This window comes from Dromiciops gliroides, chromosome 4, assembly GCF_019393635.1.
Source record: "Dromiciops gliroides isolate mDroGli1 chromosome 4, mDroGli1.pri, whole genome shotgun sequence".
Lineage (NCBI taxonomy): Eukaryota > Metazoa > Chordata > Mammalia > Microbiotheria > Microbiotheriidae > Dromiciops > Dromiciops gliroides.
This window is the reverse complement of record NC_057864.1, coordinates 143,125,005-143,152,229: the sequence shown is the minus strand read 5'-3', so window position 1 is coordinate 143,152,229 and position 27,225 is coordinate 143,125,005. Positions and strand designations below refer to the sequence as shown.

Sequence of the window (27,225 nt, the reverse complement as noted above, 5' to 3'; positions counted from 1 at the left end):
TCCTTTGCATCTTATATAATATAGATAAAGTAAAATATTTTATTATATAGTACTCATATCTCATATGAAGTTGTATTATGTCTTATTTGTGTATCTTTCATACTCCCCTAGAGTTGGCCCAGTGGACAGAGCAATCATTCAAATCCTGCCTCCAGACACTTAGTAGCTTAGTAGTAGACACTTTGGGCAAATCCCATAACCTCTCTCAGCCTCAGTTTCCTCATCTGGAAAATGGACAATAACAACATCTGTTGTGAGGATCAAATGAGTTGATATATGTAAAGCACTTTAAAGACCTCAAAGCATTTCCTGGGGTATCCCAAAAGTCTTAGTGCAAGTTTAAACTCTCAAGGTGTAAAACGGAACTGAGACTTTTGGGACACCCCGTATAAAATGTTAAGCTGTTGTTATTGCTGCTGTTGTTAATGAGGAGAAGATCTAAACCTTTTCTCTCTCCCAGTGCAGCGTTCCGTGCTTGCTAAGTCTTTTAATAAATGCTTGTCGAATTAGAGCCTTCTCTCTACCTTATGGAATCCTCCTCTTCCTGACACAATTGAAATTTCAGCTTTTGCATGAAGTGATTTCTGATTTCTCCCTGAACAACAGCCAGGGCCCTCCCTCCTAATTACATTTTTTTTGGTGAGGCAATGAGGGTTAAGTGACTTGCCCAGGGTCATGAAGCTAATAAGTGTCAAGTGTTTGAGACTGGATTTGAACTCAGGTCCTCCTGAATCCAGGGCTAGTGCTTTATGTACTGCGCCATCTAGCTGCCCCCTAATTACATTTTTTAAAAATTACTTTCTAGCTGGTTTGTACATACATACATACATACATACATACATACATACATACATACATACATGCATGCATGCACACACATTTATACATATATACATTCACGTATATATACAAATATGCTTCTGTGTGTATACATATATGTATATGTTTGTATTTTCAGCACTTTGCACAGTGACTGGCACATAGATAAATGCTTACTGATTAAGACTGAGTGATTATTGTCAAGACTCCAAATAGCTCCCATAACAATTCTGTATTCCCTCTAAGTCACTTAAAATTTCAGGGAGAGTAGACAATGGGCATCTTTCCAACTTCTGGAGGGGTCTGTAATCCCAAATAGCCACTTCCTAACTTTGGCATTTCTTCTGTAAGCAGTTAGCTAAGAAAACTTGCTTCATTGATGCAACACGGAGAGGACAGTGCTTTACATTTTTCTTGTTCTTTCTTTTCAGACTTCCCCTCTACCTGGTTTCCCTCTTCATCAGTCTTGTTTTCCTGTTGGTGAATCTAACCTGTGCGGTCCTCGTGAAAACAGAAAATTGGGAGAGAAAGGTCATCGTCTCAGTGAGAGTGGCCATTAATGACACCCTCTTTGTTCTCTGCGCCATCTCGCTTTCCATCTGCCTCTACAAGATCTCCAAGATGTCTTTAGCCAACATATACTTGGAATCTAAGGTAGGGTGGGAAGCATTCCCAACGTGTACTCAACTCCTTCCAAAAAGCTCACACCAGCAATAGCCAATTGACTGGGAAACAAAAAATATCGAAATATCTTTCACACCTAACCTTGTAGTGAAAGTTTGAAACAAAAGACTGAGGCATAAGTTCAAGGTCCATCCTCCTGTATTCCTGGGGTGTTCTTGTGCTGGAAAGATAAGAGTACATTGATTGATGTTCAGGGGAGAATCTGGGGAGATAATTTATCTGCTTAAAGACAGAAAATTGATTTTGCCTCTATTTTTTTTTTTGTGAGGCATTTGGGGTTAATTGACTTGCCCAGGGTCACACAGCTAGTAAGTGTCAAGTGTCTGAGGCCGGATCTGAACTCAGGTCCTCCTGACTCCAGGGCCGGTGCTCTATCCACTGTGCCACCTAGCTGCCCCTTAGCTCCATTTTCAAAGAATATGACAGAGTATGGCATGGAGTCATAAAGACATGGGCTCACATTTTGCCTGTGACTCTGAACCAGCCTCATGGTCCTGGATAATCTCTTCTCTGTGCCTCAGACCAGTCACCTATGAGGAGGAATCGACTAAGTCAGAGGCAGATTTTGACCTGTTGGTGGAGTATTTCCCCCACTGATAGTTCCTACACAGCTCAAGTCATACATCCTTCCTGTATTCTCATATTTAAAAAAATTTAAAGGACACTGGGAGTTTTTGGAGGTCACTTGGTGACTCGGGGGAACTCAGGGTGATCTAGCTTCCAGGCCCACAATTTTCCCCTTTGATTTGCTAGGCAACCAGGGCCTTCCTGCTCCTTAGGGACAAGAGCCCACAGATTTGCCCTTCTGCTGCTTGCCTTTTTAGCCATGAGGTGATTTCTTTTTACAGAGAAGAGACCAGAATTAAAGTTGGGGAGGAAGATATAAACCCAATCAATTCTCTTCTATTCTCTTCCACCCTAGAAATATCCATTCTTTCTACCTTTGGGTGCCTAGGGGGAAAAATATAAGCATGTTTGAGACCACAGTCCTAAATTTGCCTAACCAGCTGGTGTAGTTCTTTCACAAAGCAGATTGCTAAGGAAAGAAGGGTTGTGTAACTCCTGGCAGGATGGAGTACTGACATCAGAGGAGGAGGGTGAGGGCCCTGCTCCCTTGTGTCCTAGTGATTTGCTGAGTGCCCTTAAAACCCATTTGTTTAATCTCCTTATTCTGAAGACTGGGGCCAGGTGATGGGGTTTGTATGGTACTGTGTGCCAACCCACCAATGCTCAGAAAGCATCCAGTCATGACAAATTGAGGAATAGCTGCCAACCCTGGGGGCCTAGGGTGAAAGATTCCTTATAAATCCAAATCCTTGCCACTGAACACCATTTTGTTTGCTGACGTTCCCCTGGAGAATCGAGTCCTACAGTCAGTATGCTGGGGCAACTTTTCATTCACATGCTTTGCAGGGAAATGTCAAACTTGCTTTTGTCTGAATTTCCTTGAACATAATCTCTCCTCTACATGAGTCAGTTAGGGATTTTAAAAACAGGGAGAGGGGATTTAACAGGAAGAATTAAATTGTAGCTTTCTGCTGAAGTGTTATTCAGACCTCCCACAGGGAAAATAAGAAGCATAATTAACAGCCATTGAAACAATTTAATAACACCTTGGATTTATTTGATAACTCCTTCCTGAAAAAAAATATCAAAGCAGTCTCCAGATGTTCAGGTACATCAACTAATATCCTGTTTATCCAATGGTTTTCAGAGTGGTTAGAAAAACTGACCATTTATTAACAGGAGAATTTTCATAGCTACTGACAAGTCCTAAGTCCAGCCAACAAGTATTTATTAAACACCAAATATGTTTCAGGTTCCAAAAATCTTCCACCAACTGAGCCCTGTCCACAAAACCATCCCTTGCTGTGTGCTTAATCATCTCGCTGGGAAGAGTGGCCAAAGCAAATAGCAGACCTAGGGGAGTTGGCAGCTTGTGGGACTGTTTACCACTGAGCTGGCCAGCACTGTTCAGAGAGAATTAAAACAAAGGTCCACGTCACTCATATATTCCTACCCAAAGGGCCCTAAAACAGCATTGCATACAAGTTTGGTCTATCTCTGTGGTTTGGATTGCATGGAATTATTTGCAAACTAATATTGCTGATGTCTCCTATCCTAGAATTTTCATGTCCCATCTTTTTCAGATGCTCAGGAGGGGAAAAAAATGCAAGCAGGTTTGGGACTGACTAGATTCTTAAGACTGAATTTACATTTAAAAGTTATTTACGGGGGGCAGCTAGGTGGCGCAGTGGATAGAGCACCGGCCCTGGAGTCAGGAGGACCTGAACTCAGGTCCGGCCTCAGACACTTAACACTTACTGGCTGTGTGACCCTGGGCAAGTCACTTAACCCCCATTGCCCCGCAAAAAAAAAAAAAAAAGAAAAAGGAAAAAAAAGTTATTTAGGGGGTTACTAATATCCTGAGGTATCTGATGGTATTTCTAGTGGGGCATTCAGTTGGGGTTTTGGAGCATATGAAGGGCTTACCTGGCTTGATGCAGCTAAGCAATGATGGATGTAGAAGGGGACTGAGGGATGGTGGTTGGTGGTTGGCTGGGAGTTGGATTGAATTTAAGCAAATTTCCCTCTTTTCCAGGGCTCCTCCGTGTGTCAAGTGACCACCATTGGAGTGACAGTGATCCTGCTTTATGCATCCAGAGCCTGTTACAACTTGTTCATATTATCCTTTTCTCAGAATAAGAATGTCCATTCTTTTGATTATGACTGGTACAATGTTTCAGACCAGGTAAGTGAGGAGTTCATCAACAGGAGATGCTTAGCTGGGATAATTTGCTTTGAAATCTAAAGGACTTGTCAATGAGAACTAAGGATGTGCAGATTTTTCAGTATCTTGAGAACTAGCTCTCCTTATAAGAGACAGGAAGTACACTAGGCCGAGCTCTGGACAAGAGAGTAGAAGCTAGAACTCTTCCCGTGTGGCGTGGTCCTGTTTATTCATTAGTCTTGGGATCTTGGGCTAATTGTTTGACTTTTCTCTATCAGGGGCCTCATGTGCCACATGTGATTGTCATGAACAATCCTTTTCCTCCCAGAAAACCAATAAAAATAATTAAATAATTATTAAATAATCAGACTGATGTGCCCCAAGCCTTTCCAAAGTACTTTGGAAATGTTGAAGTATTAAGAGCTGAGGTTTGTGATGAAGAAAGGAATGAAAGAAAACTGACTCAGGTTTCCCAAAACACATGCCTGAAATGTTGAGTGCTCTGAAGTTTGGTCATGGTGGGGTTTTTTTGTTTTTTTTGTTTTGCGGGGCAATGGGGGTTAAGTGACTTGCCCAGGGTCACACAGCTAGTAAGTGTTAAGTGTCTGAGGCTGGATTTGAACTCAGGTCCTCCTGAATCCAGGGCCAGCACTTTAACCACTGCGCCATCTAGCTGCCCCCATGGTGTTTTAAAAATGGCTTAAGTATATTTAGAGGGGTGCATAGTGGACAGACAACTGGCCTTGGTGTCAGGAAGACCTGAGTTCAAGTCCAGTTTTTCTGATAGAGATAGCTTTATGACTGTGGGTAAAACATTTAATCTCTAAGTGTCAGGCAACCCTCTAGACAATCTTTATCAATAGAGGGAGTTTCCATATCAAGAGTCAATTCAATTCAACTTAATTCAGTAAACATCTATTAAGCACCTACTATGTGCTGGGCAGGGCACCTAGGTGGTACAGTGAGTTCCAAGCCTGGAGTCAGGAAGACTCATCTTTCTGAGTTCAAATCTGGCCTCTGACACTTACTAGCTGTGTGACTCTGGGCAAGTCACTTAACCCTGTTTGCCCCATTTTTCTCATCTATAAAATGAACTGGAGAAGGGAATGGCAAACCCTTCCAATATCTTTGCCAGGAAAACCCCAAATTGGGTCGCAGAGAGTCAGATGCGACTGAACAACAACAATATGCTGGTCACTGTGCTGAGTGCTGGAGATACATATAAGAAAAAGAAAAACAGTCCCTGCCCTCAAGGAGCTTATAGTCAAATGGGAGAAGATAACATATAAAAGAAAGCTGGAAGGAGTTACTGAAACAGCTATAATAACAAGTCTGACCCTCCCAAAACATATACTTATAGCATTTGAAGAAATCTAGATTAAAAGATGACTGCTGAGATTATAGGCTTGAGCAGAAGCTCTCCATTTTCTCCTGTGGTCTTAGTCTGTTGCCACTTTATCAGATCCACCCCACCCTACCCCAGAAGTGATTTGTATTGAACTCCAAATGTAAACTAAAGCAAGCACAGAAATGGTCAGCAAAGAAGACAACCCTTATCCAACCTCTAGCCTCATAAGATTATACAGGGTCTCCCAAAAGTCTTAGTGTGGTTTTAGGCTTAAATAGCTTAAGGGGAAGTCTTGAGCAGCTTTAATAGCTTAAAACTTCAATAAGGCTTTTAGGATATCTTGTATAATACCTTAAGCTTTGGAAAGTCTTTTCACCATATCCCTGTGAAAAGGCAGTATCACTATTATAATCCCCCTTTTGCTGATGGGAAAACTGAGAGCTGTCTTATATGACCAAACAACAGAATAGAATAGAAGGTGGCATTTGTATGTCTGCAGCCTACAAAAACAGGTCTCGAGACCATGGAATCTGGAGCAGGTCAGTGACATGGATAGAATTGTGGCTATAGAAAATGGATATTGGAGCCATCCAGTACACTGCATACAGAAAGACTGATGCTCATTCCCTTGTGAATCACTTAGCTTCCCCAAATCTATGAGTTGCAGAAATTGTGCATTCCTCCCATCTCTTGGGCTTTTGAATTCATTATGAGATCACGCGGTCAGAAAGAAACTATAGGAGCATTCTGTCTTCCACAGACCCAGGCCCTCTGTGACCTCTGTCATTCCTTTTGCTGACAGAGAATACCTTTGTTTATGGGAAGGCAAAGAAGAAGGAATGATTGAGCTTTTTTTTTTTTTTTTTTTTTTTTTGCTTTAGTGATGCCTTTTGTTTTTATATCACATCCATTTCTGAGAAGACACTTCCCTCCTCTTCTACCCAGCCGTCCTCCCTCATAACAAAGATTTTTTTGGAGTGATCATGTCATGAGTTCCAAGAGCTTTGTAGCAAAGATTTTTTTGAAAAAATCACATTTCACAAAATCTGACCCATAAATTAACCATGTCTGTCAACATATGTAACATTCTACACCCATAGTTCCCTGAGGTTGAGTGATTGATTTTAGCCAAGGGAAATTCTAAATTTTATTTCTTAATCTGTTTAAGTTATGAGAACCAAAAAAATAGTTGAAACTTCACACGATCATCTAGTCTAATTAATGTCCACTGGATGATGATGCTATTCTATATTTTATCTATTATAATATGATATAATATATTGTTGTACATCATAATATATTATATATTTGGTATATTGCATCAAACATATATTATATATTTCATGCGCCAGTTTGGTGTAGTGGAAAGAGTTCTTGATCTTCAATTCATAGGAACCTGGATTCAAATCCTGCTTCCATTGTTTATTTGCTGTACGCCTATGAGCAAGTTATTTAATTGCTTTCAGTCATAGTTTATTCATCTTCTAAGTGAGGATAATAATTCCTGTAGTATCCTAAATAATAAAAACTACCATTTTTAAGGTTTTCAAAGTGCTTTATATATGTTATCACATTTTATCCTCACAACCACCCTGGGAGGTGGATGCCATTATTATCCCCATTTTTCAGATGAGGAAACTGAGGCAAACAGGGTTAAATGACTTGCCCAGGGTCACCCAGCTAGTAAGTGTCTGAGACCAGATTTGAACTCAGGAATGATGAGTCTTTGACTTCAGGCCTGACACTGTATTCACTGTGCCACCTGGCTGCCTCTTGTAAACCTATGACGCTATGTAAATGTCAACAATTATATTTTTCAGAAAATTAGTATTATAAGGAATCTTAGAAGTTGTCTGATCCAAATCTCTCATGATACACGTAAAGAAATTAAGGCCCAGAGGTTTTGTAGGATCATAGAATTAGAATTGGAAAGCCCTTTGTAGTTATCTCATCCAGTACCCTCCTTTTTTACAGCTGAGGTGAGTGAGGACAAATGAGGTTAAGTGAGCTGTCCAAGACTGTGTTTTGAACCCCAGTTTTGAACCCCTCCAGCTCCAAGTACATTGTTCTTTCCCCTACGATAACCTAACTTGTTCAAGGTCACACAGCTAATTAGTGCAAGAGCCTGGATGAGAATCCAGTTCTTATGACTTCTTCTACTCTTAAAATTTACAAAATACATTCTCACAACTACAGTGTTAGATGAGTGTTGAAAGGATTATTAGCTCCATTCTTCTAGATGAGAAAAACTGAGGCACAGGCCAATTTTCTCTGTCCCAGAGGAGATGGATAACTTGTTCATGGCCACATAGTTGATTAATACAGGGTTAGGATTTGAACCCAAGTTCTATGGTTTTTCTTCCAAATTTCACTGACTTTAACCTCAAAAAGGAAAAAAAAAGAAAAAAAATGAAAATGAGCCCTCCCTCTCCCTCCTGCTTCTGAGGTCCCAGATGATAATCAAAGCATATGAGGTAGAATCTCAGGGCACAACTGGAAAAATTGTGAGGAACTCATTTTTTTTATCATTCCTGAGTCCCATTGCTCATTGCTGGACTCTCCAATAGGATTCAGATATATCCTTTTGTTTAATTTCATAATTCTTTTGTTTAAAGAGTCAGTGTTGCACAGTAGTTAAAGACCCAGCTTCAAAGACAGGATCACCTAGGTTGAGTTCTCTGACATAGACTGGCTGTATGACCCTAGGGAAGTCACTTAATCTCTAAGTGTTCTGTGAAACCACCCTCTAAGACAACAAGTTTCAGAGAAAGTGCCAACAGGAGGTGAGGTGGGAGGAAAGAAAGAGGGAGACAGACACAACAGTTGACCACAGACTCACCATGAGTCATTGCCATAATGCAGCTGTGGAAAAAACCTAACAGAACACTGGAATAGATTCCAAAGAAGCATGACATTGAGGGATTGGGAAAGTATTCCCAACAGAGTCATGTAACCAGTTTTGGTGACTATATAATAATAGACATATAGATAGTGCTTTAAAGTTTAGAAAATATTTTACATACACTATCACATTAGATTCTCACAAAAGCCCTGTGAGGGAAGGTATTATTATCTCCATCTTACAGATGAGGAAACTGGAGGCATTCCCCAGGAAGCAACCATATTAAATGTATTTGGGAAATTTTGTTGAGTTGTTTTTCAATCATGTCCAACTCTTTGACCCCATTTGGGGGTTTTCTTGGCAAAGGTACTAGAGTTTGCTATTTCCTTCTCCAGCTCATTCTACAGATGAGGAAACTGAGGCAAACAGGGATAAGTGATTTGCCCAGGGTCATACAGCTAGTAAGTGCCTGAGGCTGGATTTGAATTCAGGCCTTCCTGACTCCAAGTCCAGCACTGTATTCACTGTGCCACCTAGTTGCCTTAATATTATAAAACAGGATAGAGAGAAACTGGAAAAGGTTCATAGGAGTTTAGTAGAAATTACCTCCAAAAATAGAAAATGTGTTCTATGAAGATAGGTTAAAGGAATTGAGGGATTGATTATGCAGAAGAGGCTAAGGGGTGACCATTACATAGTGTGGTCAAGAATACAATAGGCTTTTATAGAGAGGATACTAAGTAATATTTCAGGCATGTCTACAGAAAGCTAAATGAAAAAACGGACTGAAAATCAAGCAGGAGGATTCCAGTTGGACAAAAAGAAGAATTAGTTGGCTGTCATTGTCTAGACCCACTGGAGCTAACTGAGTGAGAAGAAAGGGGAGTTTCTCTTCTTTTTGATATCTTTAATTATATCTTTTTCAATTGTCAACCATTTTTTCTCCTTCCCAATCCCCCTCTTCCATCCTGGCTGAGGGAAAACAAAATAACCCCCTCTCCCCCACCCCCCCACCAAAAGAAAAAGAAAAAACAAAACAAAACAAACCCCTTTGTAATAAATATACATAGTCAAGCAAAACAAATTTCCTTAATTGGCCAAATCAAAAAATGTTTCTCACTCTGTATTTTATTAGTCCGTCACCTTTCTCTCAAGAAGTAGAAATCATTCTTCATTATTGGTCCTCTGGAATCATGGTTCATTGTTATGTTAATCAGAGTTAAGTCTTTTAAAATTGCTAGTTTTCCGTTGTTGTCATTATTGTCCTTCTGGTTCTATCCACATCATTCTACATCAGTTTATACAAGTCTTGCCAATTTCCTCTAAACCTATCCCCTTCATCCTTCCTTATAGCACAATTGTATTCTATTACATTCGTATATCATGATTTATTTAGCCATCCCAATTGATAGACATTCCTCCCAAAAGAGCTGCTATAACAGTTTTTGTACATAAAGGTCTTTTTCCTCTTTTTTTAAAAAAAATCTCTTTGGGACATAGGGATAGTGCCAAAGAGGATAGCTTAGTAATTTTTGGAGCATAGTTCCAAATTTTTTTCCAGAATGGAAGGACTGGTTTATAGCCCCATTAACGATACATCACTATGCCTATTTTCCCAGAGCCCCATTGGCATTTATCATTTTCCTTTTTATCATTTTTGCCAAGTTATTGGGTATGAGGTGGAATCTCAGAGTTTCTTTTATTTTCATTTCCCTAATTATTAGTGAAAGGGAACATTTTTTCATGTGGCTATAAATAGCTTGGATTTCTTCACTTAACTGTTCATATCCTTTGACATTTATCAACTTTTGGATGGTTCTTAGAGATTTTAATCTGTTTCTTCTGTATCTTGAAAAGGAGATCTTTATTAGAGAAACTTGCTCCAAAGTTTGTTTTTTGTACCAGTAACCTGTTTTGCTTATAATTTTAACTGCCTTGGGATTGTTTATACAAAAAACTTTTTATTTTTATGTAAACAAAATCATTCATTTTATCTTCTGTAATCCTTTCTATTCCTTTTTTTGGTCATGAACTCTTCCCCTATCCAAAGATCTGAGACTGTTATTTTGAGTTGATTATAATGTGACTTTCTCTAGGTCATGTATCTATTTGGAGTTTTTCTATATGGTGTGACATGTTGGTCTAATCCTAATTCCTGCCAGACTCTGAAGTCTGACATGTGTGGATTTATCAAACATTAGGCTACTGAATTCATTTGCTTTTATATATCATGTACCTAATCTGTTCCACTGATTGACCTTTTTAAAATTTTACAACCAGTACCAAATTGTTTTAAAGATTACTTGTCTGTGGTATTGTTTAAGATCTGATACAGTTAGGCACACTTTGTTCCCCCCTTCTTTTTTTTTATCATTTCCCTTGAGATTCTTTCCCTTTTGTTCCTCCAAATAAATTGTTATTATTTTTCCAAGTTCTAAAAATTATTTCTTATGGCACTGGATAAGCATAATCATTTTGGTAGAATTGTTTTGTTATATTATCTTAGTCTACCCAAGAGCAATTAATATTTTTCCAACTGTTTATTTCCATAAGCAATATTTTTGAGGTTGTATTCATCACATTCTTGTGTATGTGTTGTGGTAGGTAGATTCCCAGGTATTTTAACTTTCTGTAGTTATTTTAAATAGAATTTCTCTTTCTTTCTGCTGGGATTTATTAGTAATTTATAGAAATGCTGATGATTTACAGATACTTATTTTATATCGCAGAACTTTGCTGAAATTGTTTCAATTAACCTTTGTTGACTTTCTAGGGTTCTTTAAATGCACCATCATATCTGCAAAGAGATAATGTTTTTTCTTCTTTGTATATCCTTATTTCTAGACTGATTTTTTTTTTCTTGATCATTGATAATGAAAATTTCAAGTGATCATTAGTGTCCCCCAGGAAGCTACATAAGATGATCACTCAAGGTCCTGTCCTGGCATTATTTTAGTATGATCCTATGGTTTAGACACGTATATTTGGGGTGGGGAAGAGGTTTAGGAATATTCAGAATTATTGTGCGGCACCTACTTCTACTTAAGTATGATCCATCTTCTGTGATTTTATGCAGTATAATCAGGTCCATTTCTCCATTCTTTTTGTCTTAACAGGCAGATCTGAAAAGTCAGCTTGGAGATGCTGGATATGTAGTATTTGGAGTGGTCCTTTTTGTGTGGGAGCTTCTGCCCACCACCTTAGTTGTATACTTCTTCCGAGTTAGAAATCCTACAAAGGACCTAGTAAGTCAATTGATTTGTATTTCACTGGGGGGTGGGGGATAGGGAGGTGAAAAGAGCTGTTTTATAACATAATAGTAAATGCTAGAATTTTTGCATACTAGCATGTACTCTCTGTGTGTCTGTGAGTGAGTAAGTAAATAGTATAATAGTGAATACTGGAATTTTGGGGGGGTTTTTTGCCACTCAGGGTATCATTTTTAGACTCTGAAATTGCTTTAACAGAGAGAGTACTCACCACCCCTTGGAACATTAAAAAGTTCTGTGATCTTGGCATGGTGAATACATCTGTAATCTCTCCTAATAGGGGGGCTGAGGCTGGTAGATCACTTGAATGCAGGAGTTCTAAGTTATAGTAAGACTAAAACCCACACTAAACCTAGCATTAATGTGGTGAGCCTCCAAAACCAGAGTGGAGGTGGGGGCACAGCATCAGGATGCCTAAGGAAGGGCAAATTGGCCCAGGCCAGAAATGGAGCAGGTCAAACTTGCATGTTCATCAGTAGGGAGATTGGCCACTGGCCACTACAGCTAGAGTGAGATAAAGAGTCCCTGTCTCAAATAAATAAGAAAACATACATACATACATACATACATACATACATACATACATATATACATGAAGGAGGCCAGAGGAAAGTATTCCAGGCTTTGGGGACAGTGGATAGAATGCCAAGCCTGGGGTCAAGAAAACTCATCTTCCTGAGTTCAAATCTAGCCTCAGAAACTTACTAACTGTACGACCCTGGGCAAGTCACTTAACACTGTCTGCCTCAGTTTCCTCATCTGCAAAATGAGCAAGAGAAGGAAATTGCAAACCACTCCCATATCTTTGCCAAGAAAACCCCAAATAGGATCATGAAGAGTCAGACACAACTGAACAACAACAAATTGTATTCCTTTCCCCTAACAGCTCTGAAAATATGCTTTTTTCTCAAGTATTTCATTTTGTTTTGTAAAGGCATGAAAATAAGTTGAATTAATGATCCAAGACAATCCTAGGACTAATGATGAAACATATCATCCAGCTTCAAAGAAAGAACTGATATTAACTGAACACAAACTGAAGCATGCTATTTTTCACTTTATTTCTTTCATTTTTTCTTTCATTCAAGTTTTCTTATACAAAATTACTAATATGGTAATGTTTTACATAATTGCACATGTATAACCCACATCTGATTGCTGACCACCTCAGGGAGGAGGGAGGGGAGGGAGAGAAAGAGGGATAAAATTTGGAACTCAAAACAATAAATAGGGGGCAGCTAGGTGGCACAGTGGATAAAGCACCAGCCCTGGTTTCAGGAGGACCTGAGTTCAAATTCGGCCCCAGACATTTGACACTTACTAGCTGTGTGACTCTGGGCAAGTCACTTAACCCTCATTGCCCCACCAAAAAAACCCAACCTATAAATAAAAATGTTTATTATTAGAATTTAAAAAAAGAAAAAAAGTTTAATTCTGTGAGAACTGAAAAGGAGTGTTTTCCAGTTGGTAACTACTTCATTTTAGAACACGTGATCTGAACTGGAAACCTGAATTTGCCATCTTATAGTCTAGGAAAGAAAACCTTTACAATGGGAATACAGTGGAATTCAACTACTCTCCCACCACTCACTTGGCAATGGCTATAACCATTATTTCAATGCAAGTAGCTCCTGAAAGTAATGGATATAATTTGTTACTGGGAGAGATATAGTGTTGAAGTATTTCTAAGGTGTCACTTAGACTCTTTGAATATGTTTGGGGTCCAACTGACTTTTGGAGAAACATCCACAGAGAAAGGATTGACCAGTACAGAACAAGGCTAAGGGGCAAGAATTTTGGTAGTTTTTGAGACTTGTTATTGTCAAATAATCAAGAACCAAGGAGCTCAATGTTCTTTCCTGGCTTATACTTTGTACCTTCCCCAGTGTTGGGAATTAAGCCATTAATATTTGACCCTATTATAAGGCATGATTAGTGGTCAGTCATCTGTGGTAGATACGACGGGGAAATTTTAGATCTCTATGATACCCACAAATAATTAAATGTTGTCATTTCAGCTAAGAGTGTAACCTTTCTTTGAACCAAACTGGAAAATCTATACCAGCACCAAGATTTATTTGAGTTTTATCTCCTTTCTTGTTCCTGGATAATTTCAATAATAATAAAGGAAAGGAGAAGAGGCAAGATAGCCGCTAGTCAGAGAAGCCAAGGGGCCTTAAAATCTGCAACCTGGGTAATTAGTCAAAGAATACCACAATCCTAAACATTTACTAAGTATGGTATGATGGAAAAGACATTAAATATGGAGTTAGAAAGCTTGGGTTTGAGTCAATTAATCTTTCTGAATTTCTATCTACAAAATGGATATAATAATACTTCCCCTGTTCCACTGACCTACCTCACATGGTGGTTGTGAAGAAAGTACTTTGTAAAGTGATTTATCTAGGTGACCTATTTCTAGTTTTTACATGAAGAATATTGGTACTGCCAAAAATACAAGAATGAGACATGGTCCTTTCCCCTCAAAGAGTTTACAGTCTAGTGCTTTCCCCTCTCAGATTAACTTCTACCTTCTCTATATATCTTGTATGTACCTGTTTTTTACCTTTCTTTATACCCCCAGTACTTAGCATAGTGCCCAGAACATTGTAAGTATTTAATGCTTATTGACTGACTAGGAAGAGATAAGACATGTATGTAGATTACTGTAACACAAGAGAGGTGCAAGATATCAGAAGGAGCACTTCAGCATGAGAGAATGGGAGAAGGTCTCATGAAAGCAGAGATTTGTATTGGAATTTGAAACACAAGAAGAGATTTGGGGGTGGGTGGGCAATGAGGGTTAAGTGACTTGCCCAGGGTCACACAGCTAGTAAGTGTCAAATGTCTGAGGCCAGATTTGAACTCAGGTCCTCCTGAATCCAGGGCCAGTGCTTTATCCATTGATCCATCTAGCTGCCCTCCACAAGAAGAGATTTAAACAGGTATGGTTTGGAAGGATGGGAAAAATGGCAGGATTAGAATCCAGGCTCATCAGCTTACTATTTGAGCAAGTAATTTAATCTCTCTAAATCTGTCATCCAAGGATCCTATGTTGTTGAGAAATAGCCACATAGTTTGACCACAACAGAGAAGGGAAAAAAAGGTGTATTGAGAGATAAGGACAAAAAGGTTGAGTTCAGTCTATAGAGAACCTTCAGTGCCAGCTTAAGGAGTTTAGACTTTATTTTTTAGACAATAGGGAGCTACTAAACCTTTCTGGAGCAGGAAGGTGACATGGTCAGAACAATGAAAAATGAAGTGTCTGGGCTACACATAGGGAGAGAAACTGGAGGCAGGGAGACTCTTAGGAAGTCAGGTAAGAGGTCATGAGGGCCTTTCGTTAGCATCTGTCAGCTTGTCATTTGTTAGTGACCCTCTACTACAAATGAGACAACTCTTCAGCCTCAGACCCATGATTATATTTGGGTCTGTTTTCTATGTCCATTTCCCAGCTTCCTCCTCTCACTTGATATTCTAGCTACAGAATGGAGACTGACTGACAGCATCCTTACATCACTGCCATACAAATCTCATATTCCAGTTTTCTCCACTGAAGAAGGATTTAGGAGACTTCCCACTGCTGAGGAATTATGTTAAGAAGGCAAGCTCTTCTGGGTCTTGGGTCCCAGCAACCTCATTTTGATTCCTGGGACTGACTTTGGACTCAGCTCTTTGACCCAGCTCTTTACCCTGACATTCTTTCTGCTCTGAAGGCAGCTAGTTAAGTTTTCTGGGGAGTCTGTTGGACTGGATCCACAGACAGAGGAGGAGACTTAGTGGGACAAATCTTAAGGTCCAGAGGTGGCTTCACCACTGACTCTTAATAAATTAATAATGCCTTAATACTAGTTGACTTGACTCCTGTCAATCATTCAGTAAGCATTTATTAAGCTCTTACTATGTGCCAGACACTCTGCTTTGGAAATACAAAGAAAGGCAAGAAATAATCCATGTCCTCAAAGGAGTTCACATTCTAATGGGGGAGACAACATATATACAAGATATATGCAGAGTAGAGGGGAAGGTCAACTGAGAAGGGACAGGACTGGGAAAGGCCTGTTGATGAAGATGAGACTTGAGCTAAATGCTGAAAGAAGCCAGAGCAGTCAAAAGGCGGAGGGGTGGGATGGGGCAAAGCATTCTCTACATGGAGGGGCAGCCAGTGCAGAGACACAGAGATAGAAGATGGATGCCAAGAACTAAATTGGCTTCTTAGTTTTAATTCTTTAGTTTTAATTGTCCTTTGCTTCAGTGGGAAGTACCACAAGGTTGTTCTGAATCCTCCTCTTGACAGCAACCTTTCTTCTTGGATCTCAAATAGCACTTAAAAAAACCCTAAAAACTTTCTAATGGTTTATCATGCAATATTGTGTATTACACCTATCTGTGTTGATGTCTTAGCAGGTACTGTGTTTTATCTAACCTTTTATATCTCCTCCTAGAACCTAGCATAGTGATCTGTTTGCTAAATGAATGTGTGAATATCAAGTGAGATAATATATGTAAAGCACTTTGCAAACCTTAAAGTGCAGTAGAACGGCTAGCCACTATTTATCATCATTATTATTATTTATATGTAAAAGCTATGAAGACTCAGAAACAAATGGTATATTTAGGTAGACTTTAGTTCCAAGTCATTTATTAAATACTTGCTGAATTGAATCAAATTGCTTAGTTTTACACAACAAAATATACATAAAAATATATGCAAATATAAGCACTATATATATATATATATATCAATTTGTACCCCAAATTTTGATGCCCAAGAAAAATGCTTGGCCATCTTAATCGTATTTCATAGTGTTTGCTTCAATAGGTATGCTCATCACTTTTCCCATTGAATGTATTACCAGTCTCTTAGTGGATTCGTTATTACCAAAATCGTCCCCTAGTGGTGTGAAGGGACATCAGCACCTAATTTCTTCACAGGAACAGGAACAAGTGCAGAAGAATGTTAATAGATGTCATGGATTTTCTTTTGTTTCTCCTGCACTCCAGAAGTCATTTTGATACAACCCATTAATGGATCATGACATTCCACTTTCAGCAATTGATTTGTATGCTAGAACACAGGTCGGGGTATAAGGCAGCTAGGTGGCGCAGTGGATAGAGCACCGGCCCTGGAGTCAGGAGTACCTGAGTTCAAATCCGGCCTCAGACACTTGACACTTACTAGCTGTGTGACCCTGGGCAAGTCACTTAACCCCAATTGCCTCACTAAAAAAAAAAAAAAAAAAAAAGATACCTCTGAGCAAGGCTACCAGACAATGCCATGGCTAGGTCTAGGGCAGTAACTCTTCCTGGGATGATAAAGTTTTAGAACACAAATTAAATTTCAAAAATAGAAGGACTTAATATATAGTCTGCTAATGTGTATTTTGCTCAGGGGAAAAAGAGTCCAATTTCTTTAGATTGTATTAGACTCTATATAGGGGGACAGCTAGGTGGTGCAGTGGATGAAGCACCGGCCCTGTATTCAGGAGGATCTGAGCTCAAATATAGACTCGGACACTTGACACTAGCTGTGTGACCCTGAGCAAGTCACTTAACCCCCATTGCCCCGCAAAAAACAAAAACCGGAACTAACTAGATTCTATATGGGAAAGAATAGTTTCCAGTTTGTCTCATTCTCATTGTCTTTTAAGCAGCACACAAGGGTAGCATAGCAGAGGACTGGGTCTCCCTATTGGGTCTCACTTGGGTTGGAAGTATAATGGCCACTTACAGACCTAATCCCAAGGTTGATAGGCACAGAATATTTAACCTGTTCATTTTTCCAACTCAGACCAGTTTACTCCTCCTTAGGCAGCCTGGAAATTCACTGGTCTTGGGGTCTCCCTAGCAGTGGGTTTGGCTTTGGCTCTCCTGCTGCTCAAAACTTCCAAATTTGAGAGATCCAACAACATCCATCTCCCCCGTACCAGTGATTATGAGCATGGTGTCTGGTTAATTTTGGCTCTCTTAATGATCAATGTGGTTAACTTGGTTCCAGAAACCCCTCTTGGTTAGATTCATAAGAGAATGCATTGCAGGTTTGGGGGTGTGAAACAACCTACATAAGTGTTGGAGAGGATTCTAACAGCACTCAAATGTCTATATTTTATATATAGCTGAAGACAGATCATAAGAATGACTCAATTGGTGAGTTACATGAAGTAACAGCCCCCATCCAGATAGAAAGGAGTTCTAAAGTCTCTGATGACTTTGTTATTTTTTTTTAAATGAAGATGCGCTAAAAATCATAACAATTACAACCCAATTCTGTCCCTCCATCCCCTACATTGGAATCCTCTTTTGTTCCAGAGAAAAAAACAGGTAAGGTCAACAAATAAATGTCAACCATTTGTGCCAACTGATATGTCATTTTGTAACTAGCATCCATTGACACTGCTGAGAGGAGAGAAATGTTTCATCATCTGATTGTTTTTCCAGACAAACCCTGGCATGGTCCCAAGCCATGGATTTAGCCCTAGATCCTATTTCTTTGACAACCCACGAAGATATGACAGTGATGATGACCTCGCCTGGAACATCGCCCCTCAAGGGCTTCAGGGAAGGTGAGAGGAAGAGAATCTATTTTAGGCAAGGGATGAATGAGAAAGAAAGATCTTTCTCTCAAAAAGGGCTGCCCAATAAGAGGGATCCTAACTGAAAATTTCTTTATGCAGTCTCGGAAAAATAGGTATATGTGATACATGAAATTGATATCTAGGTATAAGGACATAGATGATTTATTATACAGTCATCCCAGAATGTCCATGGAGAAGAAAAGATTGACACATAGAAAAAAAAATAAAATGGTCATTGTTCCTGACAGACATCTTTTATCAGACTGGGATTGATTATGGATAATTAATCAGAATGACAAAATGTTTTTTGGTTTTTTTGTGAGGCAATTGATTGGGGTTAAGTGACTTGCCCAGAGTCACACAGCTAGTAAGTGTTAAAAGTGTCTGAGGCCAGATTTGAACTCAGGTCCTCCTGAATCCAGGGCCAGTGTTTTATCCACTGCACCATCTAGCTGCCCCAGAATGACAAAATGTTAAAACTTTGAATTATTGCTATTAGCCATAATCAAAGATTAATCTTTAAAGTCTGGGGGGAGGGGAGTCCCGGTCGATGTCTCTTGGAGTAAGTTATAATACTGGGCCCAGTGAACTCAAGGCTAGCCCTAAACAGAATTGTGAAATAGGCAGAGGATTTTATTTTTGACATCCAGTATCAATGACCACTCCAGGTGTGTCACTGCCCTAGTTCTTCTGCCCTTGTTAAACCATTAAGGCTGCACAAACTAATAAAAGCTAATGTTGAAAATTTCTGACTAGATGAGGAGCTATCTAGGGACAAATGAGCTCCCTCAAATCACATTACTTAAGTATTTACTGGCCTCTGAGGTCCCTTTCAGCTATAAGTCTATGATCCTACTCTGCCTGCTAGTATGACTGAACTACTACCCATGAATCAGTTATACACACATATACACACATGATTCCTTTCACTCTCATTGGTGTATTGTGTATAGTCCCTAATTTAGGAACAGACTATTTTTTCAAATGTTCTTAAGTTAGTCAGTTGGGACTCAAAACATATTTTCTCATAGAAACTATGTTCTATTAGGTGGTTACATTCTTTGGTTAGCTTATCAAAAAACTATTTAATTTGTGACATAGCTAAAGAATATCCTGAGGCAGCTAGGTGGCACAGTGGATAGAGCACTCTACCTGAAGTCAAGAAGACCTGAGTTCAAATCTGAACTCAGACACTTAGTAGCTGTGGGACCCTGGGCAAGTCACTTAAACTGTCTGCCTCAGTTTCCTCATCTGTAAAATGGATATAATATTAGTACCTACCACCAAAGGTAGTTGTAATTGTAAAGCACTTAGCATAGTGCCTGGCACATATAGATGCATGCAATTTTAAAGTGTTATATGAATGTTAGCTGCTATTATTATTGTTGTTGTTATTGTTGTTGTTGTGGTGGTGGTGGTGGTGGTGGTGGTGGTGGTGGTGATGATGATGATGCCACTGGGACCAGAATTCTGACTTGTGTGCCATAGGAAAAAGTAGAAACAAGAATATCCTCTTTTCTTTCTTTTTTTTTGGGGGGGAGGGCGAGGCAATTAGGGTTAAGTGACTTGCCCAGGGTCACACAGCTAGTAAGTGTCAAGGGCCTGAGACCGCATTTGAACTTAGGTCCTCCTAAATCCAGGGCTGGTGCTCTATCCACTGCACCACCTAGCTGCCCCATCTCCTCTTTTCTTGATGACAGAACTGCCCCCCCCCAACACTGAAACATAAAGAATTTGTCACATTCTTTTTACAAAGTTGTCCAGGTTCCAATAATAGCCACTGTCCCCAGCCTTCCCTCTCCCCACTCTAATAAAAACTCTCATTCCTTCAAGGCAGCAGGTTGAATGGGCCAATTGACTGAATTAATTCATGATCTTTGATGAATTTGGGACAACCCTTCAACTTGCACTGAGACATTTCTTTTTCTTTTTGGTGAGGCAATTGGGATTAAGTGACTTGCCTAGGGTTACACAGCTAGTAAGTGTCAAGTGTTTGAACTCAGGTCCTCCTGACTCCAGGGCCAGTACTCTATCCACTGCGCCACCTAGCTGCCCCCATATTTCTTTTTTATTATTATTTAATTTTATTTTATTTAGTGGGGCAATGAGGGTTAAGTGACTTGCCCAGGGTCACAGAGCTAGTAAGTGTTAAGGGTCTGAAGTTGGATTTGAACTCAGGTCCTCCTGAATCTAGGGCCAGTGCTCTATCCACTGTGCTACCTAGCTGCCTCTGACATTTCCATTTTTAAGGAGAGTGTAGGCTAATCCTTTTGAACCCTAAAAAAGTTTTATTGATCCCTTTTCTTTCTCTGTGAGAAGATAGTCCAGATGTTTTGGGGTAGGGGCTCTCACAGAGGAAGTCACCTCCTGTCAGTTTCTCTAAATTGTTCTTATTCCATTGGGGTTGGGGCAAGGATGAGAAAGGAAGGGGTAGAGGGGTGCATAGTCACTTCAGTATCAGAGTTGAAAGCGATCCCAGGAGCCCTGTAGTCCAACCAAGATATGGGAAAGAATTGCCTGATGAGCCAGTCATCCAACCTTTGCCTCAAGACTTAAAATGAGGAGGAATCGCTGTTCCAAGAGATTGTCTCCAAAGGCAGCTCAGTCTACCTTTGGACAGCTCCAGTCATTAGGAAATCAGGAAAAAGTCTAAACCTCTCTCTTCTACTTTTATCCATTGTTTCTCGTTTTTTCCTCTGGGACAGTACAGAACAAATCTGATGCTTCTTCTATAAGGTTGTCTTTTAAATACTTTAGGGTCGATATCATGTCCCATACCAAAGAGAGGCTCAGGTATACCTGTTTATAAATCAAATTGTCTACACACACACACAAATGGAAAGAAGGCACATTTCTTGTAACTTCACTTCAGGATTTTGCCTCAAGTTTACCTTTGGTCACTTTAACCTCTCTGTGCCTCAGTTTCCCTCATTTGTAAAAGGAAAGGATTGGTTTGAATGACTTCTAAGTTACCTTCCAGCTCTAAATTTATGACCCCATGACTATATAGTCAGGAGAAGTGATTGACTTAAAGTAGATCTGGCTACAAGATAACCACATATTGTACCAGGTAAGGCTGAAAAAAAGCCAATATACCCTACTGTTATTTTCATACTATTAAAGGGAAATAAATGGGCTTATTTCCTCATTGTAGCAAAATTTTAATGTGAACATCTTGGTTTGTGTCTAGGGAAAAGTAGTGGGAAGAAGTGGGGGGGAAGCACAGGAATCTGTGGGCAATTCAGGTATTGGTCTAGCCCTACATAGCTGCCTGCAAATTGATATGAGAAATGTAGAAGAAAGAAATGTTGGAAAAGTAATTTTCTTTTTCTTTTTAAGCTTTGCACCAGATTACTATGACTGGGGACAGCAAAATAATAGCTTCATGGCACAAATAGGATCTCTACAACAAGATTCAGCGTTGGATCCCGACAAATTCAGCAATGGGTAGCCTCTGTTAACAACAGTATTATAGAATTTTACTCCGCAGTGAAAAGTTTCAGAAAAAGAAGCTTAGGGACAAGCTAGATGTTTAGGGCATTGTCACATGGAAATAGGATTTGACTTTGTTACTTGCTACAGGTTTCTGATGGCTCCAGTGGGACTAAGCAATAATTTAGATGGAAAAAAACTTTATTTTAGTTAGTACTAAAGAAATGAGCCTGGTTATTTCCCTAGGCATAATTTAATGTTTTTTTATTTGTACTTTTACAGAATACATATTTTGTATAACTTAAATGATAATGCTAAAGTATATTGAGGTTCTCTCCCAAGAATTTGTTGATGCAATGTATTTTTTAGTTTGCACAGATATTTTTATGTATAATTCACTTTGAAGGTATACAATATATAGTTTAATGTGTCCTGTATGTCTTGTTATAGATGCGTTTCTCAGATTGAGATTATTCCAAATTAACTAAAAAGGTATTGGAAAATAGAGATCCTTGTTAGAATATAGAAACCCTTCTCATTGCTGCACAGTAGAACCTAACAATTTGATTAACATAATGTCTAAATGCCTAAATAGTTTCTATTCACAAAGTTGCAACTGGATAGACTGTTTGTTGCAAGCCTTCTGGACAAATGGCTTTTTCCAAGTAGCTCCTCCAGGAGAATTAGGCTTTTTTTTTTTTTAAAGGAAAAAGGCCTTAAATTTTTTTTTTTTACAGGGCAATGGGGTTAAGTGACTTGCCCAGGGTCACACAGCCAGTAAGTGTCAAGTGTCTGAGGCCGCATTTGAACTCAGAAACTCCTGAATCCAGGGCCGGTGCTTTATCCACTGCGCCACCTAACTGCCCCAAAAGGCCTTAAATTTTGCCCCAAATTTTGTGCTTTTAATAAGGCCAAATGCGCACAAATTAAATGAGAACAAGTTAAAACTGACATCGGATTACTAATTTACAATCTTGAACTTTCTCTTCTGTAACCATAAAGGTTTTAGCAAAGTTTTTCATCCAAATTAGAACCTAATATCCATAAATTCAGGACCTGTGCCTCCTAGGGCTCTTGCACACATCAAATTCCTTTTCGAATAATTGTTGTTGTTGTTGTTGTTGTTGTTGTTTGGGGGGTTTTTTGTGGGGCAATGAGGGTTAAGTGACTTACCCAGAGTCACATGGCTAACAAATTCCTTTTAAATTCAATTAGATGCTATAGGTTTCTTAAAGGGGATTTAAAACATTCCCAGTACTGTAGCTGAAGTCAAAGACCAATGATTCCATCTTAGACCAGTGTGGAAAATATTAATTTATTTGAACTGATTTTAAAAACATAATGAAAATTGATTGTCCAGAAGGTAAGTAGAGTTTACACATGTTATGACATGACACATATGCCTCCTAGCAAGGGGCACCTTCTAGAGAATTATCTGTCTCATAGGCAGAAAAACATGACACAAAACCAGCTTCATTTGGAAAATGCTGCTAATATACACTCCTTGCATGGGTTTTTTCATTGTAAAAAATGTTTAGGGAATGGAAGACTGTCAGGTACATATTTTACCAACAGGTTAAATGGGCAGGTTTTCTACAGAGCCAAGAGCCAGAGAAATTCAGATGTTGTATAAAGAGATAAGTATCATTCCTACTCAGCAAATCCCAAGTCTCAGGGCAATAAAATGAGCAAAATGGAAAGAAATCTTATCTTTATTCCTGTTGGGTAAATCCCACCTGTGATATGAAACTGTCCAATGCTCCATGGTTTATAATTTCATTCTCCAAGATATTTTCTACTTAGCAATCCAGATGACTTAAACCTCAGTGACTAATTTCATTCCTGTTCTCTTGATGCTATGTAAAATAAGGTTTTCCATTTAACTGGGGCAAAGGTGCAAACCAGGCCACGATGAGGTTTTTTTCATGTAACTTGGATCCTTTTACCCCCAATATAACCCAACATCATTATGATTGACTTAGAGCATTCTAAGTTGATGAGGGGCTTCAGACAGAAAGGAAATCTCTACTGATTAGTTCTACCATCTTAAAAACATTTCAGATAATGAAATCAACATCTTAATTTTCCAAATAGCCTTAAGAATGACCTGTCGGGGCAGCTAGATGGCGCAGTGGATAGAGCACCGGCCCTGGAGTCAGGAGGCCCTGAGTTCAAATCCGGCCTCAGACACTTAACACTTACTAGCTGTGTGACCTTGGGCAAGTCACTTAACCCCAATTGCCTCACTAAAAAAAAAAAGAATGACCTGTCACTGTTTCTCTATCTTTGAAGCCAGTTATGGATTCTTCAGAGCTGAATATTCTGCAGTAAGAAGGTCTCTGGGCTTCTTTTTCTCTTCTGTAAGGTGGAGGGATGGAGGGAGGAATGGACAAATATAAACTTGGTCTCTACCACCTCTCACCCTCCAGGACTCTAGAAAAGATCCTTTTAATTAAACTGTCATGTAAGCTCTGTAAAATACTTTCCCTGTCATTAGGACAACTAAATATATTAATTCAAATTGGATCTCTGATCTCATTGAGGAGGCTGATAACAGGTAAAACCTTTGTTTGTCAGAAAGGGTCCACTCATCATGGCAGAACTTCCTCACATTCTCTTGGTTTCATGAGGATACCATGAAGCCCATGGGCTACCTATCGGTTATCACACTCATCACATGACCAGCCCACCTTCTGTTTTGATCATCCATTTCTTTGATGGCATCCTTAGCTTCAGAGTAAATAAAGCATTTTAATATGAAAAAAAATCATATTACTAAAACCAAGTAATGATCACAATCTTATGCTACAATCTAGAAATATTGTTTATATTTACATTTATGATTTCAGACAGAGAAGTTTGAAATGCTCATTATGTCACCATGGCAAGCCATAATTTACCTTTATATTAAAGCTGCTAATATTTCATGAAGATAAATTGGGGAGGAGGGGTACAGTGATGCACTCAGTGTCTACTTAATATACTTTGTGTCTTAACCTTTGTGAAATGTCAAAACAATGACAAAACCCAAATCTTGTAAACGCACACCTGCATATGACATGTCTTAATTAACTTGGAATCTGTACTTGAATGTACAAAAATGCAATCTCTCTTTCTCTGCTAGTAAATTAGTATGCATACATCTTTGAAAGATAGAGGGGTGGGAGGAAAAATGCAGTTTTTTCATTTAGCTTCTTAATTTATTTTTGACTATTAACTATAATGATGAAGCTGCTTAGTCTATGAAATCCTTAAAAAAATACTAAGGAAATAAAAGGAGTAATTATCACGGGCTCTAAACTTTCTACAGACTCTATTTGTTTTCTTTGTGTTAAAGCAATGAGACAAACTCAGAAAACTAAAAGGTAAAGGCAGTGGACAATATTTTAATAAAAGTTCTGAGCCAACACATATTGAAGCCTGATACAACACCAAAAGCATATGCTTACAGTGCTGGTTTTATATTAGCACATAGAATCTAATTTACTTAACCATTAAAAATAATATCCATACAGCCACAATAGCTTTCTTTTTCATAATTAACCTCAGAAGAATGCCTGTGTGGCCGACATTTTACTATGGCATTTTATAGATAGCCCGTTTAATTGGGCCAACTTAGAAACATGCAATCATGGTGTTTAACACAGTTAGGTCTGAGATATTGCCAAGAAATTTATGCCATAACAGACAGCATGGACACATGTTGTGTTTGAATGAATTTAGGTATTGCTAATTACCTAGTACTTAGCACAGTACCTGGCACTTAGTGGGTAAACTAAATGATTGTTGATTGGTTTATTGGACTTGGGATGTGCTTAATATCTATGATGGCGATCAGAATTAGCTTCTTATAAGACTGGGACCAATTTGAAAAGCATCATCTTATCTTTAAATTGTTTGCAGAAATTACAACTGTCAAATACGAAATGACTCCCTGTAAAGGTAAAGCATTCCCATGCCTAAGGCCCCTGTCAAAAAGGAGTGCTATAAGAAATATAATCTAATTTTTGACAATAAAGTCAGATTTGTTTTAAATTTATATGGGTGTATGTATTTGAAGTCATATTGAGAATGCCAATAAAACATACTTGATAAAAGTCCTATGCGTGTTTTCCTTTCTTGCTAAACCACCAAAATATGAATCCTGTAAACAATACAACCTGAGAAACAAATACATTTGTATTATATTATCCTCCCAGTCTTTCTACATAATAAATGAAAATGTGGGTTTAGAAAAGGTGTGACTAAGACAACATTGCAATTCTACTATTTGAGATAGTAGGGCTTATGTAAGGACGATTAGTTTCATCTCTTTAGTCTGGAAAGATGAAATCTGAAAAGGACTATGGTAGTATCCATATTTGTGAGCTTATAGATCAAGCAAGGTACTGAAGTAAATGCCTCTTCCGTTTGGAAAGAAAACTTCAGTTTGGAAAGATAACTTCCCTTATGTCTAGGTCTGATTATGTCACTCCCCCAACTCAATAAACTTCAATGACTCCCTATTACCTCTAGGGGCAAATATAACCTTTGTTTGGCCCCTCATATCCTGGCCCCTAGCATTCCGGTTTTATTAAACATTACTTTCCTTCCTATATTTACAGCATAGACAAACCTATTTCTTTCTGTTCCTCACATAGAAAGCTCATCTTCTCAGAAATGGGATTTGAATCCAGGTCCTCTGACCCCAGAGCCAGCGTGTGTGTGTTAAGCGCACGCGCGCGCGCACGCACACACACACACACACACTCTAATAGTCCTCTGCCTCTACCATGAAACAGGATATATGTTACGCTTGTCGGTGACCTTCCTTTCCAAAGGGTAGGGGCGTTGGAAATCAGATGACCTAGATTTAAAGCTGGATTCTGCTACTTTTTACCTCTGTGGTGGCTTAGTCGTTTGTCATGTCTGACTCTTTGTGACCCCATTTGAGGTTTTCTCGGCAAAGATACTGGAGTAGTTTGCCATTTTCTTCTCCACTTCATTTGACAGATGAGGAAACTGAGGCAAACAAGGTGAAGTGATTTGCCTAGGCTCACACAGCCTCGTGTCCAAGGCCAGATTTGGCCTCAGCAAGATAAGCCTTCCTGATTCAGACCCAGAATTCTTACCACTGCACCACCTAGCTACCCACTATTAACCTCTGTGATGCTGGTCAGATCATTTCATTTCCCTGGATCTGTTTCCCCATCTGTAAAATGAGGAGGTTCGAGCTTAAATGCTTATGATCCTTTCTCTGGGTTCTGACTGCTCCATTACTGAACACTGCCCAGTACCAGGAACCATTAGTGGAGTTTGACTGGAGCTCTTTCATAAGATTTAGATGGGCACTTAATCTGCACCCTGACCACGCTAGGCAGACAATTCCTCTTGGCCAGCACTGTTTCCTTCCAACTCATACTCCAAACCACATTTTTCCATTTGGATCCCTACTACCTATTCACCTTCTTTACCTGAAAACTTAAGACTCCACATTGGGCAAATATGCCTGAAAACTACTGATGCTTTCCAGCTAGCAGAACCCT

The 27,225-nt window shown here is 39.1% G+C and overlaps 1 protein-coding gene across 1 annotated transcript in view; it reads left to right on the top strand.

Moving 5' to 3' along the window:
- Positions 1 to 25,795, top strand: part of GPR137B (G protein-coupled receptor 137B) — a 94,382-nt gene extending 68,587 nt beyond the window's left edge. Inside the window, exons 3-7 of the mRNA XM_044005376.1 lie at positions 1,251 to 1,473; positions 4,106 to 4,255; positions 11,541 to 11,669; positions 18,132 to 18,256; positions 21,608 to 25,795. Coding sequence (XP_043861311.1) covers positions 1,251 to 1,473; positions 4,106 to 4,255; positions 11,541 to 11,669; positions 18,132 to 18,256; positions 21,608 to 21,719 — 739 coding nt within the window. The 3' untranslated portion in view covers positions 21,720 to 25,795. The remainder of the gene's footprint in view (positions 1 to 1,250; positions 1,474 to 4,105; positions 4,256 to 11,540; positions 11,670 to 18,131; positions 18,257 to 21,607) is intronic.
- The last annotated feature ends 1,430 nt before the right edge of the window (positions 25,796 to 27,225 follow it).